This window comes from Opisthocomus hoazin, chromosome 2, assembly GCF_030867145.1.
Source record: "Opisthocomus hoazin isolate bOpiHoa1 chromosome 2, bOpiHoa1.hap1, whole genome shotgun sequence".
Lineage (NCBI taxonomy): Eukaryota > Metazoa > Chordata > Aves > Opisthocomiformes > Opisthocomidae > Opisthocomus > Opisthocomus hoazin.
This window is the reverse complement of record NC_134415.1, coordinates 60,213,877-60,241,042: the sequence shown is the minus strand read 5'-3', so window position 1 is coordinate 60,241,042 and position 27,166 is coordinate 60,213,877. Positions and strand designations below refer to the sequence as shown.

Sequence of the window (27,166 nt, the reverse complement as noted above, 5' to 3'; positions counted from 1 at the left end):
TCACTTCTAATATGCCTGTGAGAAGAGCCATCAAATCCTTCAAGAATAATATGAAATGGGGTTTTGTTTTCCTGGAAAGGCGGTTGGCTAGGCAGAGGGGCTGCATTAGGGATGTTCATAGCGTAGCTCTGCAGCAGATCAGGTAGCTACCGGCTTTGCATAGCAACATTGTGGCCGAGCATATTAAATCATATGTCACCCTATCCAGCATGTGTCATCCGGGGGCTTCAAAACCTTCCTATAAATAGAAAAAGTGAATGCTTTTGTTCCCATGCTAGAGATGGAAAGGTTGAGGCAAAGAGAACTCAGGTCCACAACTGCACAACCAGCCAGCCTGTCTGGGGAGAATTTAGTCCAAAAGCCAGACCTTGCATTTCTAATGACCTCTTTTTCAGTCTGGAGTCTTCTGTTAGTTTCATTTTCTATATGTTTATGTAGGATGAAATATATAGACTGCAAAAGAGTAAATATAGTTCAATTGTGTTATTTTTGCTGTGACTAAAACTCTCATATATGCCATGGTAAACTTCTGGCATGTTTATATTTTATGGTTTGGATAATCTGTAAGGTTTGTGTTGGGTTTTTTTTTTTTTTTAAAGCAATATTATGAAACCCTTACATAGGGGTAAATGCATTCTCTGCACTAAATAAACAGAGAGGAGTGGAAAATCAAATTTTTTTCTTTTTCAGGATTTCTTAGAATGAGCTAAAGTACAATCAGACACCTGGCATGTATTTTTAATCTCTCCATGTTTGTAAATCCCCCTTGTGGAGTGTAATGAAGCATTAAAATGTTTGAGTTCTAACTTCTATTTTTTAACTTCTGAACAGAGAATACAATTCAGGCAAACACACAGCAAAGTAGAAGCTACCCGTGGGTGTGAAACAGGAAGCACTAGTAGATAGACACACATATAATAGAGTTACATTTGCTCTTGCTCAGCTAGCTATACATCAATTTTAATTAACACATTTTATGCTTCAGCTACTAGCGTCCCTTCAGCAGTGAGTGGGTTATGCGTTTCCATCCTGCATATACCACCAGCATCACCACCACGTCCTTCTCCAGCTTCCCCCTCCCCTTTCTACACAAATGTTGCAACACAATCTGAAATTTCCTCTTTTCTTTCCTTCCTGCATTTCTTACAGGTTCCTTTGCGTCAGAAGACAAAAAAGAAAAGTCAAGGTAATGAGAGATTGTTTTTTCTTTTCTCTTCTGGGTTCCTTTTTTGTTATTTTCTTAGTATGTCTTTTTCCCGGGAGGGTGAGGACTTTATACTGCTACTCAGCTTGTTGAAGGCTGCTTTTTAACTCCACCGATTCTTGCACCGATTCTGAGAAAAATAACAATGGGCTGTTCCTTTGGATTAAATCCCTGTGGTATGTTAATTGAATCAAAGCTGGAAATCAGTAAGGTGGAATCAGCTGCTTGCACATAAACACACACTAGTGGTTTTCGTGTACTTGGCATAATAGTTTTCTCTAGCTGACTTAAATAGATGTATTCTTTTCAGTGCAGCTGTGTGAAGGGAAATATATGCATGCTTCTCTTAAAAGGATCAAAGGATGTATTTTTAATTTACAAAAGCTTGTGCATAGTTATCTTAGAATTAATTAGTGTCTGCATTATCTATAGCTTACTATTTTGTTTCTGCATATCAGAATGCCTTTCAAATGAATGTGTGTTACTGTCACAGCCATTATAAAGCTGAATGACTTCTAAGTATTTTTTAAGATACGCTTGGATGACTTGCTGAGATTGCTAAGTAAGGTTGATATCTTTAATTGGCAGCAACATCTTTCCTGGTAATGCACTTATAAACAAGCAGAATACTGTATTTTTAATGGCACAGGGTTCTTTATAATGAGCCGAAGGAGGATATCGTGTAAAGAGCTGGGGCAAGCTGATTGCCAAGGATGGCTCTACAAAAAGAAAGAAAAAGGAGCTTTCATTGGCAACAAATGGAAAAAGTTCTGGTGTGTGCTGAAGGAGTCATCGCTATATTGGTACAGCAGCCAGCTGGTGAGTACAGCATCCATCCAGCTCGGGGTGCCGGACAAACAGCATCTGCTGGGACGGAGAGAAGGGGAGCTGGGGTCACAATTTAGATGCACCCTGGAGATGTACAAATGACTGGGTTTATTTCTCAGCCCTGACATTTCTTGTAATCTGGGAAGCGTCTATATGAATGTGAAACGTGCAGAAAACTGTGTTTTCTAGTTCAGTGAGTACTTGTGAAATGTTAACTTGCTGTCTGTTCTGCCCTTTAAAGAGCTGCTCTTTGCAGGCACTTGTGACATTTGAATTTGGGAAAGGTTTTCCTGGGTTGGACAGTCTGCAGACACTTGCTATCAAGACTCAAAACAGGAACGCTTCTTTGCTTCTAATTAGTTAAATTTTCAGAAGTCTCTCTTCTGCTTCTCTCTCCATCCCCTTCCACACTGACATTAATCTGTTTGTTTGTGGTGGTTTTTTTTTTTTTTTTCTAATTTCTTCTCTTTTTTTCATTCTCTTTATCCACAGTTTGCACTAGTAGGGTTGTAGATATGAGCACTGTCAGTCGGTGATGTTTTTACTCCCGGTCTTGCTGATGTCTCGTCCACAACATTCTAATTAAAGGTTCTCATGTTCTGCTGATTTTTAACTTTGTGCTCTGATGAGTTGATGCTAAAAGTCAAATGTGTAGGAGGACACAGTGTTTTGAATTCAACGTCCAGCTTTCTCTTCAGAGGATGAGCTTTCCTCTGGACAGCTGGTATAGATAGCATTTCTCTTCCTGAAGATCCAGCCCAAGTAGCCCACTGCACTTACAGTGCGAGTGGGAAATAGTGTGAGACAAAGAATAGCAGGTCCTCAATTCCTGTGATTAAGTGAAGAAATTAGGAATTAAAAGCTGAAAAAGGGGAGGCAGGTGGGTTGGGGAGGGTGTTAGGGGGGATGATGTAATGAGAAATCCAGAGGAACGCTTTTAATGTGAGATTATGGCTGAGTGCAGAGAAGCAGTGAGTCCCAGGGAACAGCTGGTTTTATTCTTGGCTGTTTGCTACAGCTTGCCTTGATTGGGCAGAGAGGGTGTCTTGCCTGTCCTAGGAAGATTCAGACATAATTATTCTCTTATCTTTGCTCTTTTGCACTGCTCCCTCTAAGAAAGCTCCTATCACATTCAAATGATGGACTGAAAGAGCCCAGAATTGGGATGTGCATAGGATTAGGGGACATCAGCAACAACATTGGTTGAAACTCAGCAGCTTCAACGTGGAATTGTGGATGGGCATCAGATTTCCTGAATGCAAATGGGCTGCTCTGGAAATCAGCATGTCACAGGCCCAGCAAAGGATGAAAGATGAAAGAAACCCTTATTAGTTCTTAGTGCGTTTTAAGAAATTAAATGCAATCATCTGGATTGTTTCTACTTGTTTATTTCTATTGCAGTAATCCCAATTAAAAATCTTGCTGCTTCAGGGAACAAATAAAATAGTTTAAATCATTAAAAAAACCCCCAAACCCTAAACAAAACTTTACTCATAAAGAGTATTTCACATTCTCCCTTCAGCTGTGGGTGCAGTGTTGTGGTTCTTTTTAACAGAATAACAACTTTGACTGGCATTTGAAGATGGTATTAGCTTTTATTCTGGGGAAAGTGCAAACAACTCTGCTGGTCTTGGCCTGCTGGTTTTTGTGGTGTTGTGGTGGTCTGATTTAGCTTCCTTTCAAGACCAAGTCAAATACATGCACAAGAGAAAGAGAAAAGACAAAGAAAAGATACAGGAAAAGTAAAAAAAAAAGCTTTGTTTTTCCAATGCTTACAATATCTTTGCTTGAAAGACATGGCCTGGTAGATATACTCATCAGCGGCGTTAATACCCTGCAAACCCTTGTTTAGGATTGGCTGTTCTAAATCACTGCTTGCAGTTGTACTTCTGGCCAAGTAGTATTAAGAAAGGTGAGCTGGCTGGCTAATTTGCCTTTTAAACATGGGAAGCATCAGAAAGGAATTATTCTGAGGAGTGATCAAGCTGGGAGGAAATAAAATGAAGCAAGACTAGGCAAAGTTTGCCTTCTGTGAAGAGACGAGTAGTGAGGGAGAGGTGCAATCTCCTCTGCTTCCTTTAGTAGTTGTGGACTGGTTCGATTCCACTCTTGGGATCCAGAGAAGCCATGGTCATGCTGATCCCAGTGCTCCTTGACAGCGTGTGTCAATTGAGTGAACTCATCCCTTTAGTCCATGCCTACTTTCTGGCTGTCACTGACTGCCCCCAAATGAACAAGACTGAAGAATGGGTGGCAGCCTCTTTCCATTTTATTTCATATGCTTTAAAGAGATCATACGGTTTCAGAATACTGTTGGTTTATGTCAGCCCTGGCATCTCGCCTATCACAGTTCTGCTTGTAAACATGCTAGCTGGTAGCACCTCTTTGCTTTCAAATTCTGCTGACTCTCCACACACTACTTGATGTTAAAAGCCCGAGGTTTCTTTGGATGACTGAAAGTGCAGCCTCTGCGTAACTGTAGATTCAGGCAATGTTTGCAGAATGGCAGTAACTCTAGGGTGTGGGAAGGAGAGGAGATGTCCTTTGCTAAGATCTGCTTGCTTAAATTGATGAGACCAGAGCCATGCTCAATCATATCTGAGATGAATTAGACCCATTGTATTTTCACAGATATTTTCACTTCTAGATTGATGAAGCAGAAAGAGCAGTGACATATTCACTTGCTTGCTTCATGTTTCTTTTTATTATCTGGACTGGCTTTAATATTGCCTGCACTTCCACTGCCTTCAGTGGAGTTAATCCTTGGTCCCAACAGGGCAACCAAGATGACAATCATAAGAACATACCTGTGTTGAAAGAGGAGGAGCCCTGCTCCTCACGTGCCCAAGGCTTCCCATGACAGTGCCTCTTTGGGGCTGAAGTGAAAGGTGGTGGTGGAGGAGCAAGGCTGAGGCTGAAGGAACTAGGGCCACTAGCTGCCTGTAGCTCTGCCTGACCAGTTTTGTTCTTGTGAGAAACGAGCTTGTTTTGTTTGCAGCTGTGTGGAAACCACAGTCAACCAGACACTAGCAGCTGTAGCATAGCAACAGGGTGCTGGACCTAACCTGTTTTTCTGATGGAGATGGAGAAAATAGGGAGTGGGTGGAATTTGTACAGGAACGTGCATTCTCCCAGATTTGGGTAGGTAACTTCAGCTGACATCGTGTTCTTGGTGAAGTCTGTCTTCAGGCTCCTGTGAAGCTTTGGATGTTACTGTCACCCTGATTTAATTTGCCTTCAAGCCAGTCTGGTTCTGGGTCTTTCACATGAGGCAGATTGGGGGAGGCAATATAGGACATTTGTGGTGACATTTGCAGATGGTAGTTCCTTCAATTTACCATGAAATATGTTGCAAAAGCCACAATTCAAAAGAGGAAAAAAAATAATAAAATGCTGAGAAGGATCAGCAACAGCAGATCAGACAGCCTGAGAGTCAAACTTCTCCTTCACTGAAAGCAAACCAGAGCACACAGGCAAAGGCAAATCCAAATTAGCTTTTGACCGGCTAGCTGAGTTACTGAGAGTAGTGAAGTTAGGGCCCCGGTGGTCTGCAGCAAGCTTGGGTAGATTGCCCTGAAATCTCCTCCCCCGTATTCTTGCCCTTTCTATAAAAACATGGACACCACATGAGGCAGGTAAACTTTCGTTTGCAGCATGGATGTGCACCCAATCTGGCGAGGGGAAACTGTCTGGACTAGGAAGAAAGACAGAAGGGTTGGTTTTGCAATGGAAACACAGAAACTGTCAGAAAATGGATCTGAGCGGTCAGACTTTCTGGGTGCATTCAGGAACACCAGACTCCTTGGACAACAGCTCTTCTTTAGCGTTTGGTCCCCTCTCTCAAGTACTGTTCTCTGCAGGGAGCTGTCTTGAAGACAAGTGTTTAAAGAGTCTGCCCCTTTTAGTTCTCCTACTGAAACCCTGGAGGGAATCAATATTCCTGCATAGGAAGAGAGGTGGTGGGGAAGACTGTCACATGTAATCCCAGGCTCCTGGCTTCTTGTGCTTGTTGCGACTGTGTTGAATAGCATTGGCTGGAAACAGACAGAGGACTAAACGCCTCTGTCTTGTGGGCCTTTAGGACAGCTTGGCTGGTTTTCCAAGTAGAGTTGAAATATAGTTTTGCTGGATGTGTTAACGATGGTTGCCATGGGGATTCAGCTGAAAAGAAATATAAATAAAAAATCAAAGGGTTGCAGGCTGTGATCTACTGTCACTATTTATCTTTGGGGTTTTTTTTTACCCGTTCACTGCATTTAAATTGGTCCTTACTCCAACAGTTTTGCCAGGAGCTGTATAATTGCAGTCTTTTAAAATAGAAACCTTTTACCTTTGAGTTATAGTAGCTGCTTACATGAATGATAAAATGTCATTGATGTCATCTGGTTGTGCTAAGGGCTTTGAGGACCTCTGGTCCAATCTCTTACACAAATTATTCACAATTCTGTAGGCTGCCTCACTGATGTACTTGTCAGAGAGAAAAAAGACCAAAAATGCGTGAGGACTGATCTGCTCCTCCACAGGGTCTTCTGGGGGCAGTGCTAAAACACTGTGGTCAAGCCATGAGGAGTACCCTGAATTGCAGATTGGAGCTGTTCCACAATAACTAGATATTTTCACTTTACAACACTATTTTTTAAAACCTTTCTGCATCATTACATTCACTTTCAATATTGAAAAAAGTCTATTAAATGATTTACTAAATCTCCTAAACACACAACATTTAGACAATGTATTGAGGCAGGATAAAAAGGACATTAGCTTCTTTCATTACATTCATGCATTATGTTTCATAAGTATGTTTGAGATTTTTTTTTTTTTGAGGGAAAAGCTTTTTCTGCAAAAAAATGGTTGCTTTCTTTTTGCCCCAAGCATTTGCAGAGACTGTTGTTATTATTAAAATTATTTTCCCACAGTTAGGCATAGCCTAACATATAAATCTGAACGTTTTGCTAACCTGCGTAAAACCCACATGAGATAACAGCTTATTTTTTTAATCATCCTGATTAAATAGGAAACAGGTCAAGGTTCTTTTAATCTGAGTTTTTTTAGGACTATTTTACAGCATTGCAATAAAATATGAAGGAAGTTTGAGTGAAATGTGTGCGTTATATAATACCATTCTTAAAGTCGTGTTAAAGATAACATTTCAGAGAAAAGCATTTAGGACTTCTATACACTTTTAACATTTTAAAATGTCATTTTAATTCCAAGAATGACCAAAAAGATGACTTCCACATATTCTGCTCCTAGTGTTTATTTGGAATTCTATTTGCTGACTGTAATAACACTTAAAAGGTTTTACTGTTATGATTTGGTTTCCTTTTTTCCTTAATTTTTTCTGCCAATTATGGAACTACCTACCCATCAAACCCCTGTTTTCTGTTATATAGGTGGCACATCTGAGATGTGTACCAATAATGCATTAAAAAAAAAATCACACTGTTATCCTCCTTTCTTGCACTCATACATAAAATGAAACAGTAATTTTTTCATGTAAATGAACAAATGTGAAATCACTGACAGAATTAACATAAAACCTGAATGTATTGAATGTAATCTTCTACCAGCTGGAACATATCAAAAACTGCATCAGAAGTCTGGAGTTTTCTCTGTTATAAAACTGGTAGATGTAAATTACTGAAGTCAAAACCTACACACCTGTTTTCACTAGGAATTCAGAGAGTACTCCTCTAATTCAGATACTCATTGGATATGTCAGTGGTTCGAGTCCAAGTTCCATCTCTGCATGGGTGGGAGTACCCCAGGTGAGTGTCCTCACACTGGCTCACAGGATCCTGATAGTTCACTAGTGCAATACAAAATCTGAATGCTCAAATATTTGTATGCGTTGACAGTAGAGACAGTGACTTGTGTAGTGCATGGACTTAATTGCCTCATGAGTGCTTGTGCAGCACCCTAAGCAATTTATAGGATGCAGTCTAGACCAATGGCTACTGCACAAATAGATCAAAAAATGGCTGAGTTGTGACTGCATTCGTAACACATAAGGCCAACCCACCCCAGACCTTAGTCACCCACTCGCCCACCTGATGGCTCACCTAGCTCAGGCCATGGATTTATTGGTGTGTGGGTGAGAAGATACCTGGGTATGTTCCTTCACACAGGGTCTTCTGGATCTCTTTTTTTTAAACTGGCTTTATTGATTCATACTGCAGAGAAACAACTGGCATTGTATACGTTTCTTATCCAGCAATGTGTGTAATAATGGTCCTTTATCTTAGAGCTTTGCTGTCTTCTCAAAACAGCAAGGATCTACTTCAGTTTAATTACAATCACTCTAGTAAGTGGAAGTTTTACATTTACGGATAACAATACCTCATGAACTGCTTTTTTGAGGGTTGTCTCTTGTGTTTTTAGACTGGTCTTGGGAACCAAACAGGTATTTTGGTGTTTTTGCTGCACCTGGTCTAGTAAGTGACCACACTTTTTGGTACAGAAATGCAGGATAGCATGTTCTCTATCTTTAGTACAATGCAGCCCATGAAGAGAGCTCCTCCTTTACTCATCCTTACTCATTTGCTCATCCCTATATACTTAGTGTACTATCAATCTGGGATGAAAATACTAGATTAAGGTCTGATTGATTGAAATATACATTTTTTAAAAAAAAAGTTTTTTAAAAATCTTGTCACTGTTTTTCTTTAGTTAATTGTTTTTTTATCTCAATAAGATTAGTCCCATTGAATTCCAAGATGTGGCATGAAGAAACAGCTCTTCAAGCCAGGCTTTAAACAAGCTTGACACATATAAATACAATCAGAGAAAATGAAAAACCCACAATAGCAAATAAGCAGGTTTTGGTACAAAATAAGCCATGTTGCAAAATCACAGTTTTTGCAGCCCAGATACTGATAAACAGTACTATTTCTGCTGTACCGAAAGCAAATAACAAAGAAACTGCTTCCACTGCTGCTTTTTTTTTTTTTTGGTCCTGGAGCAGGCAAAACCATTTACTGATGAAGATGCAAAATATAAACCTCTCGTATGAATATTTGATACATGTAAACTGCAGGAATGACAGTTATGCCATGAATTATTGTGTACAAAAGAACAGATATGCAGAGCTGCGGGGAAGCTACGCACTGAAAGATCCATTCTGTATCCATATTTCAGTTCTCAGAGATTCATACTTCCAAGAATTAAAGCTCAAAGACTTGTCTTGATGAATGTCTTTTTATAGTCTCATCTTATTCATGCACAATGTTACTTGAAATGCTGTCAGTCATCTTCATTTATCCTCTGTCTTTGTAATTGTTGTGTATATTTTACCTGCTTTAACTCAGTCTACTTTTTCAGAATTTTGATGTACCCAGGGACAAGGGCTGGGAGCAGCAAGAAAGTGATTCAGGAATGAACACTTTCTGCATTTTGGGAAGTACATTTTCTCCTGACATTGTGCGCTCCAGACTTTTGTCTACATTAGTGCTCCTCTTCAGAGGAGTTGTAGTCTTATTTCAGCTGTTGGGGTGAATGTAGATAGATGTAGTAAAGCAAGCTGTTTCAGACAGGCAGCCAGAACAGGGATTTGAGGCTAACAGGTAACTTCAGTTTTGCTGGAGCCACTCTCTGACGCAGAGTCTGGCTGACCCGGAACACAGATGTCAATGCTCAGTAAACTCCCTCCCATTCAGAAAAGGGTGACTGCATCTAAACAGTGTACTGAAAATGTCTGCCTGGCTTTTGCTGCCTCCTGTACCTTGCCTGCAAATTTTGGTGGGGGAGCGATAGCTGGATGGCCAAAGCCATCTGAGGCTGGTTTGCTCTGTTTAACAATAGAGCTCAGCTGCGTGGAACCACCTCCCTGCTCTGTTTGACCTCCTGGCATGGGAGCAGCCCACATTGCCTCTGCCTTGCTCATGTACAGGCATACATAGGTGATGCTATGAAACAGTCCATGTTACAATTACCCAGGGGAGACCCTCCTCCATCTCTGTCTAGGGTCATTTTGGGTCACTTTTGAATTCCCATTGCTACAGACATGTATTTTTCAAATACATATATGTCATTATCTGCAGTGCTGTTACACATCTGTGTTACCCGCATGCAGGCTGTATAATGGCTCCTTCGAGACTGTATGTAACACCCAGACCTGAATGAATGGTATAACCCTTATTCGCCCTTTCTTATGTCATCCATCTCTTTTGAGAGGCTTCTGTTTTTAGAGTTGAGATTCAGTAGTTTCATTTTCTGTGGTCTATGCACAAAGAGTGGCTGGTCTCTTTGTCAAAAGAAGTTATGTGGTCACTGATGGCAGCAAAGGAATCAGGTTCCTCCACCTTCCTGACGTTTTTAGTCCTGGTTTGATTCAAACCTAAATTTTACCCTTGACAATTTCAGACTCTGGACTAGACTTAGGACTTAATCATGGATCTTAGATAAGGGTGTTCTGATACAAGTACTTCGAGGTGAGGAAGAGGGGGAATTTACCTCAGCTCTGTTGTAGGAGTTGATGATCCTTCCTCTTTCAGGTGCTTTGATATTTGGAAGCGTACAACAAATCCTATGCTCACACTCTGCGACTTGCACAGACAGGAGTGGTGGCTTTCTAACATCTAGGACTTGCACAAATAGTAGCTGGTATAGAAATATTTCTTCTTCCCAAATATCAGCCAAAACATCAGGTGCTAATCTGTCCCCATGGTGATGAGCATATATTTTCTCACTATAAAAAGCTGTCAAAACCAAGCACATGCATGTTAAATATTGCTAAGCATTGGAGTCTGGTAGTTTACCAATTGGTTGATGTGGTGATTTTAATTTTTTTTTTTTATTGCAGGCTGAAAAAGCAGAAGGATTCATCAGACTTCCAGACTTCAGTGTTGATCGAGCGACCGAATGCAAAAAAAAGCAGTAAGTTTATCTCTTGCTCCCAGTTTTCATGATTTTTACAATGTTGTAAAGAATTGAATATCAGTAGTGCCTGACAACGAAGCTGTAGGGAGCTCTTCTGTGTTGTATGAATAATGAGATATTAATTGAGCTACTGAAAGAAAACCATATTGCAAAAATATTTTTGAACATCTCTGCCAGATGTGCTCTGTTAAAGCTACAAACAAAAAAGTAGATCAGTATGCCAAAAGCTTTTTTTTTTCTTCTCTTTGTTTGCTGAATATGAGTAAGTTGTATTCTATCTGAGATACCTTCTCTTCGAAGGGGAGGTCAACAGTGGTGCAATTAATGCTGCTTCCCTCAAAGCTGGGACTATTCTTTAGGCTGCTGTGGTGCAACTTTGTTTAGCAGCATACAGGTTTCAAAATATTGTCTCCAAACTCTGTATGTAGCACTGACTTCCAGCTGCTTCTGAGTACCCTTCAAAGGTTTGGACGAGTGTTGTTGCTGTTCAGAGTTCTAAAGTTCAGCATGGTTTTTATTCTGTCCCTCAAGAGAAAGCCTTCATTCTTCTGTTTGGCTCTCATGCTGACATTAGCTGGAGGTGTTCTTGAGACTAACTGCAGGCTTGACTCTTCCAAGGAAAGGGGACAACTCTCTTGAATATGGGGAGTTCCATTTTGTTTTCTCAGAGGAAAGGCTGAGTCACACAGTACAGGACCACAAGAAAACATTGCCCTTCACTTCTGCAGCTGTTGGCTGTCAGTGACTGGGAGGAAAACACGTGCTCATCACTTACATGGGACAGTAAGTTAGGAGAACTGTGGAGAGGGATCAGGGCTGCTGGGGCCCAGTCAAATAGTGTGTGCTTCCATGGGACAAAGTCAGTTATCTAATGAGGAACAAGAGGGAAGCCACACAGTCTTAGGATTGGAGACTATGTTTTAGGGGGGGAAAAAAAGCCCTCTGAAAAGTCTTACTGATGGCTATTCAAATAAAGCATAGTCTGGGGCTGAGGCCAGCAGCTTAATTATTGGTATATTGAGGGACTGCCTCCAGTTTGTTTGTTTCAAACCTGTCACCTACTTGCTTCTTTGGTACCTCCTAAAACTTGTCTTGGAAAAGACAGTGAAGAGTCATTCCCTATTCACCTGCTGCGTGCCACTTGTGATTTCATTGTATGATATTTCCCTTTTCTCAACCATCAGTTTTCCATGCTATGGGGTCTTAGCCTGATTAATCACTGATGGAGGCTGTTTCACACCTTGGGTCACCTCTGGTGCTTTCTCTGAGCGTTTTTGAGGTTTACTCTGCTTTTCTGAGCTGTGTGCAGTATTCGAGATGTGGGCACACCACTGAAATATGTAACGGCATAATGAAAGTCTTTCTTCTATTCTTCATTCTTTCCGTTTTAGTTCCTGTAGTTCATACACTCTGAATAATGTGTGGCATAGGAAATGAGCTAAAAATAGACTAAAGTTGTAAAGAAAAACCTATATGGATGGATAAGCTGATCTGGATTAATGTAGTGGAGTGAATAAATATTTTAAATAATTCATTCTGCTATTTTTTTTCTTTTCTTATATAAACTACTTTTCTTCATATCTCTTCTATTTTTCTTTTTTTAAAGTGCTATTAAGATCAGCCACCCACAAATCAAGACATTTTATTTTGCGGCAGAAAATGTTCTGGAAATGAACACGTAAGTAGGAACAACTGGCCATGTTTCATCCTGTCTCACACCTGAGAACACCCTTTGAAAGTTCCTTCTCTCACTGTCAAGCAGTTGTTGACACAGTTATTTGGGGAATTACTCAGTCTGTTTTGTTTCCTGGTCACTGTATAGAAGGAAAATACTGCTATTTGTTCACTAATGATAGTTGAAATCAGTATCACATTATTAGCTTGATTTTGATACTGATCTTCTCAACATTTCCTGGTATAAATCCCTTTCCATCAGAGAGGCATAAAGGTTTGATAGCAAGTTCATCACCTTGGGAGAAGTGAGGGAAGAAGGGCGAGAGAGGGAAAAGCTTAATATAGTTTTGTCCTAGAAGTGATCTAGGACTAGAACATAATATTGTCTGCTTTCAGAGTCGCATGTCAGTTAGCAAGGAGGGTGAAAGATATAGAAAGGGCTGTTTATTTAATGTAAGTAAGCATTTACTTCACCACCAAACTATGTTGCAGTTAAACAATCCTCACGGCAGATTAGGAATTTTCTTTCCACAAACGTCTGTGAGAACAACAATTCATTCATGCAGCTTTTAATGCAAGAAGTAAAAATGGACATGAAACTGCTGTTTTAGAAACCACTGAGCTATCAGAAATAGGTATTACTTGCTATTGATCCAGTTTTGGCTGATTTAGGTACATCTCATGTCTTCTTTGTCTTCTTGACTTCAGATTGCAATCTGTGCCCACGCTATTGCATTAAATGGGCGAACACTGGACACAAAGCGGTACAGTTTAAATGGGAAGAGAGCTCCTATGGTAGTCAGGTCAGGATTTTAATCATGGCTCTGCTGGTGATCTTTGTGTGATTCTTGTTAGGTCACTGACTGTTCTTTCCCTCTATAAAGAGGAGATCTCATACATAGTTACCACAACAGAAAAGGACAGAGGTTGAGAGAACATGTGTGACCTTCTGAAAGGGCTATAAATACAGAAATGTACAATACTACAGTAGTGTATGTACATATATATTCATAAATCTGTACTCTATAGATGCATACAAGTAAATATAGATGGAAAGAATGTGTTGTCCTTTGCAACTTGGAGCAACACAGAGCATACTGGTGGTGAGATAACCATCCATGTCTGTGGTGTTGTGTTTCTTACCAGTGCTCTTGAAAGCAGTGAGAAGTTCAAGACAGATGGGCTGAGGGTGACTGAGAATGAGCGACTGCTGGACAGGAGTATTTCTGTAGAGAGAGTAACCCTGGTTGAGTGAGAAGAGAGGGAAGGATGTAGGGACAAGGAAAGGGAAAATTAGAGCTGATGGGGGACATTAGTGAGTGCTAACAGCCGATTTGGAACCCAGATGGAAATTCTCAGTGTATTAATGACACTTTTGAAATGTTTAGTCTCGTGTGAGTGAGTGATTGGTATCTATGCAGGTGTCCCAGCTTTTATGCCCCCAGAATAATTTTCTTCACGTTCCACTCCTCAAATAAATTTAATTTTGGCTTAAAGCTAGGCAGCCTAGCATTAGAGCAGCTTGCACCTTACTGCACTAATTCCTCACTGTTGTAACTGATGATGTTTTCCTTGGCAAGGTATAAAATCTGTGCATTTAATACATAAAGTACACGCATACTCACGCATATGTCAAAACAGACTAAAAGACATCTGTTCTCTTGGCTGCAATCCCAATACTGCATAATACATATGCGTGTGAGTTGTTCCACTGAACTCACTGGGGCATTTGCCTGTGTCGAGTTACTGGTGTGCACAAATGCTTGATGGATCATGACCTTTCGTAGCTCTTCATGCGTATATATCTATGAAACCAACAGTGGATTTATTAATATAGTCATTTGCTTCATTAATTTAACATGCATTTGCCATCGTCACGCACACATGAAAAATAAACGCGTGCTGGCTAGCTACGTGCATTTACCTGGCCTGTTGCACATGGTTACTAGTGATCTGTCTGACCTTGTGGTTAATGAAGTCCTGGATTTTTCAGAAAACTTTTTCTTTTGCTAAGATTTTTTATTCAAAAAACCCCATTCTGTTATGATTAGCTGTTAGAAGAAAGTCAGTAATGCACTGTCATAGACATGACACTTTGTTTTCTTGAATTGTTACGTGGCTCTGTTGTTCATACTGCAGTCTAAAAATTCAGTTACTCTAACACTGATCTTATCAGCAAATTTCCCATTGCTTCAGTAGAATCAAGATCAGACACAATGTTTTTTCAGAGTTAATTCCTGCCATTCATACATTCCCTATTTATGCCTTGAGTTTTAATCTGAAAGACTTAAGGTTTTTTTGGTTGTTAGTTTCTTAAAACCGGGATAGAACCGAATGACCTAGAGGCAAACACAACATGCAAAACGTACATCTAGGGATTGTTTCTAGCACTACAAAAATGCAGCCACAAAGGAAGAGAAATGAAAAAAACACCCCTGTTAATAACCAAAAGCAACACAGGAAGTGAGACTTACTAAAAACAAAAGTACACAGGGAGTTGAAGAAAGCAGTATGTAATGGTCTGAAAGTCTGGTTTTAAATGGCTGACATTCTTAGACTGTGCTTTGGCCAGGGCAGCTGACGTCATCTTCTATGGCTCTTGTGCCTTTAGCTCCATTTCAGGTGAAACATGACAGCTCAACAGCAGGGCTGAGCCACTGACATTGTGTTATAGCGCACATACTTTGCCTTTAGCTTCCACGAACACTACTCCTTGGTCATCAGCAGTGCTTTTTTCAGGATCAGCGAAAGAAGATGTCCCAGGCAACTAGTCCTGCTCCACATAGGGAATATTTGTATTCAGGTAACTGGTGCTTTTCTAGAAGATGACCTAAGAAATAGAAAGAAACTTTGACATTTAGTCTTCAAGTTAATGAAAATAGATGTGGTGATGTAGAACACATCTGAAAGGGGCAAAGCTCTGTCCGAACAGCATGCAAGTATTCTTAACTCTGTATTCGCTATGTTTCAAACACAGGTGGCTAAGTAAGTTGGGGATGGCTGTAGACCCTCAGGGACCCAACGGGAAGAATGAAGAAGGTATGCTCCTAGCGGTGGTTTCAGTGTGTAACTACATCATTTTCTTCACAGTTTTTGCTTGGCCAAATTTGTGTCAGCTCTTTTGTTTCTTTTAAATTGTCAGCTTGGGACTGTCTACCAGATGAGCTCACAGGAACTGCCCTGACACAGCACAGAGTAATCACAGAAAAAGAAACAATGGTAGAAACAGTGCCGCTGAGAGACACTCGGTGATCTAATGAGAGCTGTGTAGCTACCTTCTGGCAGTTTGCTGGCTTGATAAACCTACCAAATGCGAAGAGAAACAGTTGTGCTACTCTGGGTTTTGAGTTGGTAAAGTAAATTATAGGACTTCAGCTACAGCCCGGGAGCTCGCAAGCTTGGGAACATCTTGTTCAATGTAGACCTGTCCCTAGTGTCTCCTGCATTTCTGTGGGTTTCAAGACCAGCAGTGTAAGAGGGGTGGGGGTGGTAGTGGTGTACTGAAGCATACAAATTCCTTCAGAGCCAAGCCCAAGAGTTCATTGTGGAATGAGTTATTTATAAAGTTCCTTAGCAATTTATTTATTGTTTTAACTTGCACACTGACCTAACGGAACTTTTTGGTGGGAGGATACCTGCACTTGAATCGCAAATCTGGGTAAAGGATGAAGTGAGTCACCTGTCAGAGTGCTTGGAAAGGCTGCTGGTGAAGACACACGTGATGGGAATTGGTTTAGAATGAGAAGTGCTGTGAGTAATATTATTTAGCAAACCAGGGATGGACTCTGACCTGAGGGAAATGTATCATCTTCTGGGTTTTTGACCCTCCATTAGAGTATTGGTACCCAGCACCTTTTTTAGAATGGCTCAGCCTCAGCCTGTGAAGGAGCTGGCATTATGAACAAGAAACTGGTATTTGTAGTAGTATGAACACTTAGGTGATGCAACCTGTGTTGTCTAAGCACTGAAATGCTCCTCTCCACATTCCTTCTGCTGTTTCCCAGAATAAGGTTGTGGTTTATGTCCAGGCTTTGGATGCGTAATGCCATTATTGATTAGCCTGATCTGGCGTTGTTTGTGCTCTTGCTTCATTTATACTCTGCCATTAAAAGCAGCTTTGGGGCTGATAAACACATACCACCAATTTCCTGGTAAACATATATACCACTGGAGGTTCAGCAGGTCTCATCAATTTCTTTGTGTTCAGCTCATAGTTCTTTCTTACTTTTTTGTCAGGAAACTTATTAACTTCCATACCTCCAAATTCCTCCAAAATGCCTGTGTCCTCTTTGAACCCAATTTTTAATCAAAACAGTCTGAGATAATTAGCATAAAAGAATATATAGGGGTTGGACCAGATGACCCACAGAGGTCCCTTCCAACCCCGACCATTCTGTGATTCTGTGATTCTGTGATATTGAGTATTAGACTTTCTAGCAAGAACTGCATGGTCATTGTACTTGGGGAGGAAGTGTCCAAACATGTTGTCCAAGTTTTCACAAAGGAGGCGTTTGGAAGATGAGGATTGTCAAAATTCTGTACATGAAAAAAAATATTTTTTTTTAAAGCCTCATAATATGTAGTTTTGGTCGTGTTTGCTGAGCCAAGAATTATAAAACAATTCAAAATTAGTCAGCCCACTAATCTTAATTAAAAAAAATGACAGAAAGATACAAAATAATCCATTAATAACCTCTGCAGCAGGTTATCTAATTACTCTGCAATAAACAGAACATGGCCAAGATTTCTTCAGCTTTTAAAGCTGATGGGCCATTTCCCCTTCAGAAAAAGGCACTCTTATTCTGGCATCATACTCCCCCTTGTCTTCCCATGTGTGTTTTGTCACAGGTGCTCCAGCAGCTGCCTTGACCATGGGCTCAGCAGCCCACCGACATGCCTGACTGGACATGCCCTTGCAGAGGCATTGCTATGGTTCAGAAAAACACTGTCATTACTCACAGTCACTTATGTTTCTGCTGACCTAGTTCTCCCCTCTGTATCACACACCATAACTCTGCAGGAGGGTCTTGGCTCTCATTATGGCAGTTCTTGTGTATTCATGTACTTTCTATGCATTTTAACACCCTCCCCCCAGCCCCTTTTTGCCTGTTTAGAGTATGAGAAACAGCTGTCGATTTTTTTTTTCTCAGTTCTTCTGTGTGCCTAAAAGGGGAGCTGTAGAATCAATAAGCTCTTTACTAGGAGTTAGTCAAGAAGGCATTAATAGAGCCTTAGAATTTGATACAGGCTTTACTGCAGCCAGTCTCAGTCTTTTATGCTAAGATGTGCCAGCACGTATTCCCACTAAAAAGAGTAGCAGCTATAATGTTAAAACCCCCTACAGTTCTGCAAACGGTACGGGGAGCAAAAGTAATGAATCTCTAAGTTTCACTTTGTTAACGTCTTAGAAACTTCTCTCTCCTGTATCAAATTCTTCTCAAAACTTTGTTTGCCTTGCACTGTGCTTAAACCCCCAAATGACATGCACAAAAAGAAAGTGTGCGGGTATTAATTTAGTTGAAAGGTGACATAATTACAGGTGATTTCCCAGAGGCTGTGCTAACACACTGTTTTCTAGTGCTGCGAACCCATTGAGTCCAGCTCTTATGCAGTGCTCCCAGAACAAGACCAACCCTTGCCCATTTGGGGAAAGAGCTTGGAGGGTTGGTGGCTTCCACCGGAGAGACCCAGCTGCTCTTGGACAGCACAAGCTGCTGCATGCAGCCAGCGCAGGGAGAGGCAGCGCAGAGTGCCGGCTCCCATGGAGACCGCATGGGCAGCCTCGGCTCTTGTCGCACTCAGCACTCGCTCATGTTGTCCTCATTAAGCTCCATCTATGTCTTTGCAACCTTTCATGTCCTCAGCTCAGTTGGGCGAGGGTGAGCGCTGTCACCCTTCACACGTGGTGCAGGGCAGGATGCAAGCACTTGCTCCTGTAAAGGCTGGATGTGAGAGGCTGATGCGGGCTGGGAGATTCAGCAGAGGGAAGTGATCTTGCCCAGTAGTTACAGCCAGCTCCTGGGAATAGGAACCAGCAACTTACTGCCTCCCCTTTTCTGTGTCTCATTTTATCAGTGATTATCACTTAATTTAATCCACTTTTAAAATGTGGATTAAATTAAGAAAATGTTTTCACCTGCTACACAGCTAGTTGAAGCAAATAACAACATGACTGCCTCTCTGCCTCATGTCAAGAGATACTGAGTCTGTCTCAGCTTGCTTTTTATTAAAAAAAAAAAAAGTGGGGTGTATAGTCCTAGAGTATTGCATTGACTTCTAGTACTAGCTCTGCATATGTACTGCCATGCCACGTGGCGTGCCTGTGTGAGTTACCATGTGGTGACAGAAGACTCTCATAAGGCTGCTCTGTGGTTTCCAAAGCACCATGCGAGCAATCTCTTCTCTCCAAAACTGCAGCCAGAATACCAATGCCTGTTGCTAGCTCCAGGAAAACTTACTGCTTACAGAGATTAAGGGACAGCATATGCTACTTGCAGCAGGTCTCCCTAACTTATATTGCAAATAATACAGACTTTCTTTTAAAGACTGCAAAGGGAGGAGAAAAAACGCACCCAAACTAATTCCTGAAGCTGCCTAGAGCAGTGCCACCTAGTGTTTCCTGCCATAGCAAATTAGCAAATTTTTTTTTTTTTTGCTGAAAAAGAAAAAAATGTTGCTGTGAAGTAGTGTAGCATTACCACAAGTGGGTTAATTTTCACTGTAGGAGACAGTTACAGTGTGGTCCTCAGCCCCGAGCATCCTACTTGGTGCTCTTTGGTTACCAGAGCACTGTGAGGAATAAATGAGTGTTGGTCTAACACTTTGGTTTTCCTCATTTTCCATGTCTGCCTCAGAATGCTACAGCGAAAGTGAACATGATGATCCAGAAATAACAGACACACCGCCTCCTCCCTACACAGTCCAGCAACCACCTCCTCCTTCGGTAAGTGTTTCAGTAATTATCTTTTTTCTTGTTGCTAGCCAGTTGGAACAAAACTTTCTTGAGGTGGTGGACCTTTGAGGAATAACCTAAAACAGTGGCTGGAAATATTCACCCTGTGCACCTGTGAAATGAGGGTGCTTTGATTGTCCCTGCCTCATGGCAGAGCACGCGGTTATTGCAGCCTGCACTGCCGGGACCCTCACACTGTAAAAGAACAGCTCCTTCAGATGGAGGCATATTTGTCTTGCTGGAGAAAGGAAGGTGTCACCCTACCTCATACACACACTGTGTCTTTTCTTTACCAGGTTATTAACATGCTGACATAACCTAGTTTTTCATTCTATTCTTTTTTTTTTTTAATCAGTCCCAAATCTTCTTTCTTTTTGTGACACAGGTAGCATCATCGAACAGACTTGTATGTATTTATTTGAGTGAGCTGTTCTTAAGACTGCAGAATTTGAAGCGGCTTTTGTGGCAGTGAAGAGAATTGAAGGGAAAGAGGCCTCTTCTTACAGTGATAAAATCAGGTCTTTTCCTTTACATCTGAAAAATAGACTATAAAAAAAGAAAATAGGCATCCTCCCAAAATCTTACTATTTTTCTCTCTTGCTGTAGAGTATTTGCCCAGAATATTCCTTCCTGCCTAGCTTCATTTCATAAATTAGAATAAGCACTATGCACCCTCATGTGTCTAATCAAATTAACTCACCTAATTATTAGCCACTTATCGCCCTATTAATCTTGTTTCTGTGTTGTTCCTTTTCCCAGTGATCTCATCTCCCCTTACATGTTCTTTAAGATACGAGGTTTACTTAATTCTGTGTTTAGAAATGAGCAATCTGGTTTGGGATGGTAATGCGCTAAAATAGGGAATCCTGAGTTCAAGCCTTTCCGTTTCCCAGCTGAAAGTTAACATCAAGGGGTATGAAGAAACATACTTAGTACTAAATCATCACATTGCATCTCATGTAAGTGAAGTGTCTGCTGCCTCACTGGTGTGGTACAGGTTCCTGTATGGCACGCTGAAATGACATCCAGTAGCTGGGGTGGGCACAGAGGCAGCGAAGCAGGAACAAATTTGAAATATACAGATGAGCTGGAGAAGCTTGCATGGTCACAGGCAATAATAAAAAGAAATTGCCTCTCTGGCAATCTTTAATTAGCTCGCGTAAAGCTGGGAGCGTATCTGCTTCCACTGTCACCCACTTGCCCCCTTCTGTTTCAGTCAGATAAGTCAGTCTCCACTTCCTCTCCTGAAAGGGCTGTGTAATGTTAATCACTGTTAATCACAATCCAGCTGGCACTCGGGGAGTGCACGGTGTTCGCTGCTGTGTAGAACATGATTCTTTATTGCCTGCATTAACTGGAAGTTAAATGTGGCTGAGTGGCTATAAATATCGGAGAAAATAAGAACCTTGGTAATACATTTCCAAGAGATATTCTGGGCTGAGGGCCGCTAATGAAGTGTCTTGAATTCTATACCTCAGTCGCTTGCCTTTAAGAGACTGTAGATGTCTTTTCTGTCTGCTCATCTCTGAGCAAATGCCTGCATTTTTCCAGATGATGGGTTTTAAACAGGTGCTGTGTTTTAGTTTTCTGTTTTTCTGGCTTCCTGCTGCTTGTCAGTCCGTTGCTGCAGAGGCAATCTCCAGTTGTCTCCTTCCCATACACTCTTCTTGAGTTCTGGCCTCCAGGTTTTAGCAGGGGATGCACGGGAGGCAGGCAATGCTGCAGGTGCCGGGGGGTCCTGCTTCCTCAGCCTTTCCCTTAAAGGTCAGCTTCCCTCCAGTGTTTACCTCTCTCAGCTGATTTCTCTCCTCCTCATCCTAATGTTAAAATCCCTTCTCCCATGGACAAAGGTTAGTGTCTCCTCCTGAGCAAAGCTGTCATCTTTTCACCCCAGAAGTGGTCACTGGAATAAGCTCCAGCTGCTATGGGTCTGCCCTGTGCTCAGCTTGCTTATGTGGTGGGTTGGAACAGTTAGGTACCAACACCGATGTGTTTGACAACAAGTCAGAATCATCTTTTAAATACCTGATTTAATGCCCCTTTCCCTTCTGAAGAAGTACTGGAGCAAGAAAACCACTGGAAGGGTCAGGCAAGCACAGCTTCCACTGGAAAGTCAGCTCTAGGAGTGGAGCTCTTGGTTGTCTCAGGGAAGGCTGATTAAAGATTGCTTGCTGCTTGCTTATTTGCTACAGGGTTTTTCAACCAAGCTGTGAGGTCCCAACCATGTGATGGGTTTGGGTTGATACTCTGTGGGTACATCACTTTTGGGAGGCCTGCTTGAATCTTTTCTGATTGCTACTGGAAGAGAAAACCACCCTGAAAACCCAGCCCAGCATCCAGAATGCCACAGGCATTGACTGGGGTTCATTTCTTTTTATTATTTCTGTCTTTTTTTTGAAAGTTGCACAACTTCTTCCTCCCAAGTGCTAAAGGATTTCTGCAAAATAGGAATTAGGAGCTACGGACATTTTGGAAAAGCAAACTATTGCTGTCTTAAGCAGAAAGGCCTCCAAACTTTTTCAGATCAACTCCAGACTGAATACTGTTAGTCCAGAAACTAATAGCAACCCAGGTGCAAGCTCTGTTACGTGTTAGAGCAGCAAACTTTTTGCTGTACTTCTAGCACAAAGTTTTCACTTGCTGTCCTGTTCTCTGCTGACCCAAACCATTTTGAAACTTGAAAAACAAAAAAGAAGTGATCATAAACTTTCTATGTTTATGCATGCTTTTGGGTTCTGTGGAAGAAAAAAGCAAGTGAGGAAGAAGTAAATTTTAACATCTGCAGGACAGAAGTTAAACTGAACATTTGTGTTAATTTCTCCTCATGTGAGTGGATTTGCAGTTCAGAAACCAGCAGCTATGTTGAGACAATAGATTGCAGCAGTCCCAAAATAACTGTTGAGGTGTTTCATGGTGATAATTTTTCCCTAAAAGATGCCTAGAGACTCATTATTCTCCAGTGGAATCCTTATGATTTGCTGGCTTAAGCATCTGCTTTTTAAAATGTCCCCAAACGGAGATTTATTATTATATGGATGATTGCAAAACTTCCAAAGAAACCATTCGAGTAAGTTAGGTAAACAGTTGTCATGTCAAAGAACGCCCCCCCCCCCCCCCCCCCAACACACATGTAGAGAAAGAGGAATACATTCTGGCTGGCAGTCATCTTTATTCTCACCCAAATTTTTTTAATTTAACACAGAATGAAAATGAAAACAAAAATATATTCCACTCAGTGAGGCACAGTATTTGTTTCAGTCGCACTTTCTTTTACATGGACGAATGCCAGAAAAATAGAGGTGTGATCTAACATCTTCCTTCCTTGTATTTGAATAATTGAAATTAAACCAGCACGTGAGCAAGAGGTTTTACTGTTCAGTTGTTCTGCTTGGCTGCAGAAATGCTTCAACAATTTGTCTTTGCAATAGGATCTCTTAGATTAAATGCTTCAGGTCATCTTTATTCCCAAGGGTGTTTTCATCATTCATACTTGTAGTTTATGATAGCATCTCTTTCTCCTTTGCTTTAGGGTGCATTTGTGAAGGTTTCCTTCATAAAAACAAAAACGCACCTGAAACACAATGCTGTACTTCTCATAATAGCAATATAAATTGTCTGGTGCCCACAGTGTTTGGGACAATTTTTGAGGAATGGCTTTGAAAATTTACAAAAGTGAAGAAAGTGCTACAAACAAATGGTGACTCACAATCTGATATTGGTCATTCTCATCTTCTGAATTCATTAGTAGCTACATGATACAGCTAGACCAGAAGCACAGGAAGGCAAATCTAATTTGCTTTTTCTTAATGTAAAAAGGAAGTTGTATACATTACAGCAACACTGAATTGCAGAAGCTTATATATCATAATCCAAAAAATTGTCACTCTTGGTTTGGTTTATAGGAAAACATCTGATTCGTAGTTTACCAGGTTATTAACAAGTATTCCAGGATGGTCCCTTTATTGTGTTTGGAGCTTGTCTGGGTTTCCCTAGCAACACCTTCACAGTAATTTTCAGTACTTCCAGTTTAGTTATCATCTGTTTTAATCCTTACACAGATCTATTCTACATATGTATTGAGAACATAAACTCGCCAGAATTGTGGTCCATTTAGTCTGGTATTCTGATTCTGGCATTTGCCAGTAGCAGATGATTTGCAGAAGGAGTAAATTTCTGCAGTAGCAGATACAAGAAATCTGACTTTCATATCATGATGATCTCATCACGATTTCTGATAGTTTCTGCTGAGAGCTTCACTATCATGCTTTGTCTCCCCTTGTCTTCCATTACTTTATTTATTACTGTCAATTAATCCTCTTCTGGGTATTTATATGTATATTTGTGTGTTTGTGTATGTATTACTTGTGTATTTGACTCTCTTGGCTCATCTTTTCCGTGGTGTTTGGTGGCTAAGAAGCAGACTAGTGCTAGTTCTTATTGTGTCAGTTGCTTCTGGTGACCAGATAATAGTACAACTCAATCAACTTACATGCCTACTGTAGACAAAGACCTAGGCATCTATTTGCTTGTCTGGGAAGCTAAATACTTTTCAAAACTTTATTCTTTCTCTCAACCTTTCTTTACATGGAACTATACATCTACCACATCCTTTTTCATTCCACTCCTAGCTCCTAATGATTACTGTTAGGTGTCTCTGAGACCTCTCTGGTTGTAAGCACTTTTGTTAAGGCACAGTGACAAGTACAGTGTGGAGGGCCCTAGGATGTCTTAATAATTTCTGGTATGTTTCTAGTGATGTTTGTGTCCCTTTCTAGATTCATGTGCTGAAGAATGAATTTTAGCAGGTGAATGAGCAGCACAAATCTTGTGCCATTCCCCTTATCCTGCCCTCTGCTCCATGGCTGTCTGTTTTTCCTTTTCCACCATTAACTTGGCATCATATTACTCGCCAGCTTCCTTGCCTTGGTGAATGATTAGTCCCTTGAATGGACCAGGTAAAATGGCTTTGTGTGCTGAGAAGGTGAAGGTGCTTCAGTGCTTGTGCCCATTTCTGTCTATCCGTGGTTATGGCATTGGTGGATTTATTGAATGCTTCAAGACAACTTCATATTCAATGGCTAATTCAGACTTTCCGTTCCACACTCATGATTAGACCAATAAAATGAAGACAAAGTAAAGAGTGAGCGTGAGTAGGAGACCTAGCACGTAATGCTACATTCAACACAATATTTTTCTTCCTTCTTTTGTTTCTAGGCATTGTCAGGTTTTTATCTGTTTTGCCTCTGGCTTTCTTGTGGCTTAGTTCTGCAACTACTGCTCTGCAGGAGATTGGCTGCCATACCTCAGGCTTGTTTGGATGGATAATTAATCAGATTACATCAATTTTTGGTCAGTTAGCATTTCAGCTGCATATCTGTAACATGTAGAACCTATGAACAGGAATAACTCCAAAAATCAATTTTCTTTTCTCTCCTCTCCCTTCACCCACCCCAATTTGTTCCATTTGTTCCTGGAAAGCAGGATCAGAAGTCTTCTTTCACCTCAACGGTGTCAAGTGAAGCATCTTGTTCTCTCTCCTCTCCTGAAAGCACTTTCAACTCTCAAGAGTCGTCTTCTTCCTTGACGTCCAAAGTGGTTTATTCCGAGAGGCAGTCCTGGCTTGACCTAGTTAACAGCTCTGCCACAGAAGAGGGTGATCAGCCTTTAACCTTCTGCGTACAGATTCACTCTGATGAGCCGCCAGAAGTAGACTCTGAAGAAGCAGCAGAAAGTGAGGAGATCCAGCTTTCGAAGTCCAGTGGTGGATCCCCAAACTCTTTTTTAGATCCGGATACGCATTGTCTAGCTGTGCCAGATGCAACAGGACAGAGATCACTAGCCAAAGGTGAGCTAATGAAAGTGGAGACTTTTGTCTGCAGAGCCATACACTGTGGGAGTTTAGGATTTTTCCTCAACTTCCTTTCCCCTTCCTTCCTTTATGGTCTTCACTGAAGAGTTTTCCAGCGGTACATCATTTATAACAAACATTTGGGTTATGGTGCATTAAGTGTATAACCTAGTATCTAACTGCTAAGTACCTTTACAGCTTTTCTCAAATTTTACCTATATGTTAAGATCATAGCCTGTGTATTAAATCCTATCATAGACATATTTTTATTACTTTATTTCAATACAACTGTCTTTTATTAGTTAGGATTGAATCAAAAATTTAAGAAAGTGTGTCACAGAACTGACACCCTAAGCAAAATGGCATACCTAGGAAGTGGTGAACGTGGGATTAGGTCAATCCAATTTTAAAAATAAGAGCAGTTGCATTTATTTCCAGTACGTATTCCCTATTTGTTTCATTGAACTTCATTGTAGTCAAGGGGAAACAACTGCAATCCTGAATCAGAAAGTCCATTAAGACTGGATTTTGTTTAAGACAATGGGTATCGGCATAGATATCCTCCTACCAAAGTGTACTGCTAAATTAAAAAGGTGGCACAGTTCCAGAATTTAGTCATTGTTGCTGTTAATAACTCTCCTACCACAGCGAGGCAATGTGCCTTGCCTTTTGATCAAAGTTGCATCTTCCTGCATTAAAAGCAGTTGAAGCACAAGAGGCGTTTCTGGCATACAATATTCTGAAATGAGAAGATACTCAGCATGCTCCCTGGAGAGAGAATACATAAGGAAAGAATGATGTTCTTGTGCATTGGCTCTACCCATGATTCGAATTCCTTATAAAGATTTGGAGTACTTTGCTGAAGGAGCAGTGTAGTCTCAGTTCAATGCAAAACAACATTGCCTCCAAAAGTTTAGGCTGAAGGTAACGCAAATTTGGAAAGAAACAGCACTGGACTCATTGGGAACTTCAGGTATTTCTTTGTAGGTGAACTGGCCACTGAGAGCTGAATCACATAACTGATAGTATAAGGAACATTAGTTACATTGTCAGTCTCCCAGTTGTTTGATAGATATCAATAGTTAGCACCCCTTTAGTTTGTCATATATTTTTCTGATTTTACAAAAAAAAAGGAAATTGAGCGAAGTACAGATCTTAAGAAAAGTGAAAATTAATTTCAGAGTATTTTGAACTTAGCTTCATTATCCATCTTTTAGGCTGCTCTGCTAGAGACTTCTGTCGCAATGAAGATCAATAAGAATCAAAACTGAGAGTGAGCACATGTAGTATTTGTATGTGGTGGAAAAGAGTGGATGTTTTGAGAGAGTTCCCATGGAATCTAATTCCCATAAGCTCTGGCACTGTAATCAGGGAAATGGCTGGGGCTGGCAGACATGGGGTCCCTAATTAAAATGTCACGAAGATGTAGTAAGTGCATTGCCTTTTGTAATTTGACTTTCTGGGTTAAGTTTGGCCAAGTAATGCCTTTGGGAAGAAATTTTAGGTACATTCAAGTGGATTGTTGGAGTGTAGGCCATATACGTCATGGTGTCTTATAGATCCCTTGGAGCAAGGTTCAGTGATTGCTCTTCAGAAATCTAAACTCTTGCTTAGAATCTGTTACTCTGGTATTGTCAGAAATCCTGCAATAATGCATAGGTTAATGCTTTCCATCGTAACCTGAGGCTGACAGATAATTTTATGGATGGTCATAGAATTAGCATGACATATTCATAGTCATTTAAAGCACAGTTTGATAGACTCAGTAATACTTAACAGTAAA

The 27,166-nt window shown here is 40.8% G+C and overlaps 1 protein-coding gene across 7 annotated transcripts in view; it reads left to right on the top strand.

Moving 5' to 3' along the window:
- The window catches only part of IPCEF1 (interaction protein for cytohesin exchange factors 1), an 88,199-nt gene that overhangs the window by 44,206 nt on the left and 16,827 nt on the right, over positions 1-27,166 (top strand). For 6 of the 7 annotated variants that reach the window (XM_075413827.1, XM_075413828.1, XM_075413825.1 and 3 more), the window contains exons 4-10: positions 1,150-1,186; positions 1,854-2,023; positions 10,833-10,906; positions 12,516-12,587; positions 15,561-15,622; positions 19,438-19,526; positions 25,014-25,380. In XM_075413827.1, the coding sequence (XP_075269942.1) occupies positions 1,150-1,186; positions 1,854-2,023; positions 10,833-10,906; positions 12,516-12,587; positions 15,561-15,622; positions 19,438-19,526; positions 25,014-25,380 (871 nt within the window). The remainder of the gene's footprint in view (positions 1-1,149; positions 1,187-1,853; positions 2,024-10,832; positions 10,907-12,515; positions 12,588-15,560; positions 15,623-19,437; positions 19,527-25,013; positions 25,381-27,166) is intronic. The other variant, XM_075413830.1, reaches the window with a different exon arrangement.